This window comes from Oreochromis aureus, linkage group 23, assembly GCF_013358895.1.
Source record: "Oreochromis aureus strain Israel breed Guangdong linkage group 23, ZZ_aureus, whole genome shotgun sequence".
Classification (NCBI taxonomy): Eukaryota; Metazoa; Chordata; class Actinopteri; order Cichliformes; family Cichlidae; genus Oreochromis; species Oreochromis aureus.
This window is the reverse complement of record NC_052963.1, coordinates 42,203,879-42,208,636: the sequence shown is the minus strand read 5'-3', so window position 1 is coordinate 42,208,636 and position 4,758 is coordinate 42,203,879. Positions and strand designations below refer to the sequence as shown.

General features: G+C 40.0%; 1 protein-coding gene across 1 annotated transcript in view; it reads right to left on the bottom strand.

The window, feature by feature from the left end:
- Window positions 1-253: 253 nt before the first annotated feature.
- LOC116309222 (cytosolic carboxypeptidase 6-like) overlaps window positions 254-4,758 on the bottom strand; it is a 56,264-nt gene continuing 51,759 nt past the window's right edge. Inside the window, exons 7-8 of the mRNA XM_039607503.1 lie at window positions 869-962; window positions 254-736 (exon numbers count right to left, since the gene is read on the bottom strand). Coding sequence (XP_039463437.1) covers window positions 649-736; window positions 869-962 — 182 coding nt within the window. The 3' untranslated portion in view covers window positions 254-648. The remainder of the gene's footprint in view (window positions 737-868; window positions 963-4,758) is intronic.

Below are 4,758 nucleotides of genomic sequence, written 5' to 3'. Positions count from 1 at the left end.
GAGCGGATGTGGGGTCACGTGACAGAGAAGTGGCGAATCAAAAGCATGTGGTCTCGCACACACAATCACTGCACGTGTGCTCACATCGCCGCACTTCAGCCTGGATTTGTGTTCGTGTTTCCTAAAACCTCAAGTCACCATAGCACTATGAACACAGATTAAAAAAAAAAAAAAGCTTTGAAGTTATTCTTCATAAACTGTATAGCTCTCCTCAATATTATTGTTTTAATAAAGCAACAAGTACAAATAATAATTAAGTGCTTTAATGTTTAATGACTAATTATAATACAATCAGAGACAACATTTAAATTGGGGGGGAAAAGGGGAAAAAACAATAGGAGCTCATGCACTTTTTTCTTCTCAACAAAAAAATAAGCTGCCAAATGAAGGCCTTGGATGGAAATGTAGATGAATAACCAGTCTGTCTCCTCTTGGTATTCAACAGTCCATGCTTTATAACCCTGGAGGAAGCCTCTTCTGGGTTTAGTCCTACAAGTACCAGTCATCCCACTGTTACAAATCTGTGAAAATAAGTCTTTATAGCCAGGGAGATGTGGAGCTTATAAACACAATGAAGTGTGAAGGATCCTCCTGCCACAGTGCTCTGCATTTTATACATGCTCTGCCTGTGTCCGTCTGGCTGGCTGTCTAGTGCCCGACACTTTCGCTCTTCTCCTTCTCTCTGTCTGCTGTGTCTCTGCCAACACCATTGCCTGTCTGGGACATCACCCCAGAACTGGAGACAAAAACAGACGAACATCAGTGACAGCGTGAAATTCAGAGAAGAGAAAAACAAAAGTAGATTTGACAATAGCCACAGATAGATTTGCTTTCATGAATATCTCATTCTAGTTCCATACAGTTTTACCTTTGAATAGGAGTTGGTCTGTTGTCCTTAATTAAGTTATTGAGTTTGTAGTAATCCAGGAAGGTTCGAGCCACATTCCTGCCCAACTTCATGTCTGAGGACATGGCGTTAAAGCAAAGTGCCTTTGAATGAGCCTTGGTAACAATGAATCATTATAGGAAGGGTGCAAATGACCAAGAGGAAAGTGTGGAGTGAGGCATAAAACTGGAAATATCCTCATTTTTATGAATGGGTCAAATGGGTATATGTAATATGAAACTGACAAGAATCATTAGCTAATTGTGCCATGGCCCTCAGCTCAGTGAATGATGACAGCAACTTTGTTCTGATTGTTTTTATTTTACGGTCTGAAGCTTTATATTTTGATTTTCTCTCACTTCATTTTTACATTATGATACCGCAACATACACGCAAAGCACCAAACAGAAGCTTCCATACACCACATCCAACTGTATGTCTTATGAACGAGTCAAGCATAAATCATATTTCTGTCCAGACTTCACTGTTAACCTTGGCATATGAATGCTTTGGTCATGCTTTATGAGGTCACAGTTACCTAAACCTTTCCAGTCACCCCGAGAAGGTTTATGCCTGGGTGATTGAGACTTAGACCCATTAGAAGAACAGCGTGGTTTCCGTCCTGGTCGTCAAACACTGAAGCTGCTATTTGACCTTTTAAGGACATTTGAGGACAATTGCAAGACTGCACAACCAGTCAACAACTTCCTATCTTTGCCATCCTATCTTTTGGGTAGGGACGGAAAGAATGAATAAATAACCAAGAGAAATTAACTTCTCGTTAGTGTGTCTGGGCTTTCCCTTAGAGGTGGTGTGAGGAGCTGATTTCGGCATGGACACCTAATAGGTGAGGTGTTTCAGGTATGTCCACTTAGGGGGAGGACGCAGGGCAGACCCAGGAGAAGCTCGAGAGTTGATGTGGATTGACTTGGTTGGGATCGCTTTGGTGTCCCACCAGAAGAGCTGAACGAGGTGGTCAGGAAGACCAAGGTCTGGGCATCCGTGTGCTTCCCACAACTTGGACCCAGATATGCATCAAAAAACAAGATGGATGGATACATTTTAAGACTGAAATATATTTGTGATTTAATTAATTCTTGCACGGTGCATTCAAATTTTAGATTAGAATCCCATTTGTCATCACTAACACACCCACTGAGGTATAGTACATAACTGGTGAGAAGCATCTAGTCCTCAAGTTACAACGCACTGCAGAACTGTCCCAGCCAAACGCATGATGGTGGTATGACTCAGACAAAAGCAATTACATATACACTGAGGCCTCATTTAAATTCAGAGGTGACTGCACACATCATTCCCTCGCTTAATTGTCTCTCACTACATTAGGAACAATATCAATAACTCGACTGCTTTTATAAGATAGCTAGGCGTCCATGTGTGCTGTTGCTAAGCCTGTGATCATTAGGCTAGGAAGACAAGTAATGATGTCAATCAGGTTCAGATAATGGAGAAATAGTGAATGACCGAATGCCGACAACGTTCCCAATCACCAAGAGTGCGGACAGAGAAAATTCAGATAAATAAGAACAATGTTACTAACAGACGTACATTTCATGTAGTCACTGAAGGGAGTGAACTGTAAAAACACCAAAATCGGTGCCAGCTGCCAATCAATCTAGCCACCCTTTCACACTATATATAAACATATTCATCCTCACGAGACATCCATCCATGCAGAACTTAGAACAAAACATATTTATGGAGGTTTTCCCTATCATGTGGCACTCACGTCTACCTAGCTCCATTCTTCAAAAGGCTCGTGCATGATGGAACAACACAGAGACGTAATCTGTCACTTTTCCTTGTCATTACCTTGTAGATACTCAGATATGACCTGTCATCTGCTAGACTATCTATTTATGTGATTGAAACCACTGGCATACAAAAAGAAAAAAAAAAGAAAAAGATTTAGCATGATGAGGGGAAAAATGGGATGGATGATTTGGTCATTTTTATTTTTCCCGTCGAACTTTTTAAGCCACATAAATTATGATCGTCATAAAAGTGACAAGCAGTTGGCCAAAGCTGTTAACTTGTAAACTATCCATCCACGGTTTGAACAGGCTGTCTTGGTGTACCCTTCTGGCTTTGTAGTTTATCATACTTCAAGCAACACAAAGACACAAAATCCCAGCAGTATACCTGGTAAGTTAGGCCTGTAAATACGGAAAGAGCCCGTCACCTTGGTCTTTGATGATGCATTGATGTGAGTGTTGAGGAGTCTGCACACGACTTCATTCTTCACCCGGCAGGCTGATGGCAACACTCTCCACACGACTCCACACTCTATGTTAATACCCCATCTGGCTGTTTGTCTGTGAGTCCTGCATCAGGCCAGACTTGCTGTGAATGTGTGTGTGCATGTGTGTGGGCAGGGTCCTGGCAGTCTGTCTCGGCGCTGCTACCTGATGATACTGATTAGGTTGAAATGCAACTACAGATGGACAAAAGAGGTTATGTTGTTTTGCCAGTTTGTAGTAAGATCAAGAGAGTATAATTTTGACATGATGATGGCAGAAATTAAGAGTTAATCTGTGATTACTGAGATGCGGAGTTCTAACAGTTCATTCTGGGGGGGAAACACATATCTGAGAAAAAGGGCAAATTTTCCTTTTGAAAGTTTAGTCTCTTCTCGGTCTTAACATCTCAAATCACCATGGGGCTTCTTCTCGACCATCTCCGATTTCCTTAAAAAATCTATGATCCAAAGTTTGGACATACATAACGATTACTGTGAATATATGTGTAATATATCAAATACTTTTCAAGATAGAGCAGCATGGCGGCACGGTGGTTAGCACTGTTGCCTCACAGAAAGACCCCGTCCTGAGTTCAATTCCACCATCAGGCCGGGGTCTTTCTGTGTGGAGTTTGCATGTTCTCTCCGTGTTTGTTCTCTCTGGGTACTCTGGCTTCCTCCCACAGTCCAAAGACATGCAGTTAGGTTAACTGGAAACTCTAAATTGCCTATAGGTGCGAATGGTTGTGTGTGTCTATGTGTTATCCCTGCGACAGACTGGCAACCTCTCCAGGGTGTAACCCCCACCGCGACCCTGAAAAGGATAAGCAGACTTAACAAGATATATCTTTTTGAAAATATTATCGTATATTTTAAACTTCACCTGAATTATATGCCTGCTCCAAGGCAGTAGGTCTCAACTAGGTCTAGGTAGAGCTAGTCTTGAAAATGAAAAATATAAATATATTTAACTAAATTAAATATTTAATTAAAAGTACCATCTGAAAAGTGTTGTATTGAGATTAGACTTTCTATTGACATTTAGGTTTTTGTTGTACAGCTTGTTATGTTTGCTCAATCCAGCATGAAATTTGGATGAAAATAGCATTTTCCTCTGAATTTCACATTCAAAAGAATTCCCCATTTTTTATTTTTAGTTATTATGAAATTCAACTATATGCCATTAAGAAATTGTCACTAATTGTCTTTTTCAATATGAAGTGTTTTTATTAGTGTGTGCTCAAATATGGAACTTTGAAAAACTGATTTATTTTAATATTTTACCTAGCCAATACCTGTACCTGTCCCAAATAAGAAATCCTGATTCGTTTTGATGGTGAGAAAGGTCCAAATTTCAGCCTTTTATCTTTAATAGTTTTCGAGATATTCAAGATCAAACATGGCTTCAAATTTCACCATGCTGGACGTGGGCTAACCAACCATTAAAAAAAGAGAGACTTTTAAAAGTACTTGATATATGAAGTTAAGATTTCTCAGCAAACATTATTTACGCCCAAACCTTGGGCCATAAAAATCTTCAGCAAATTGGACATGATCGAGCAGAAAATGTTTAAAACTTTTAACCTTTTTTAGGATTAATAGTTTAAAATAA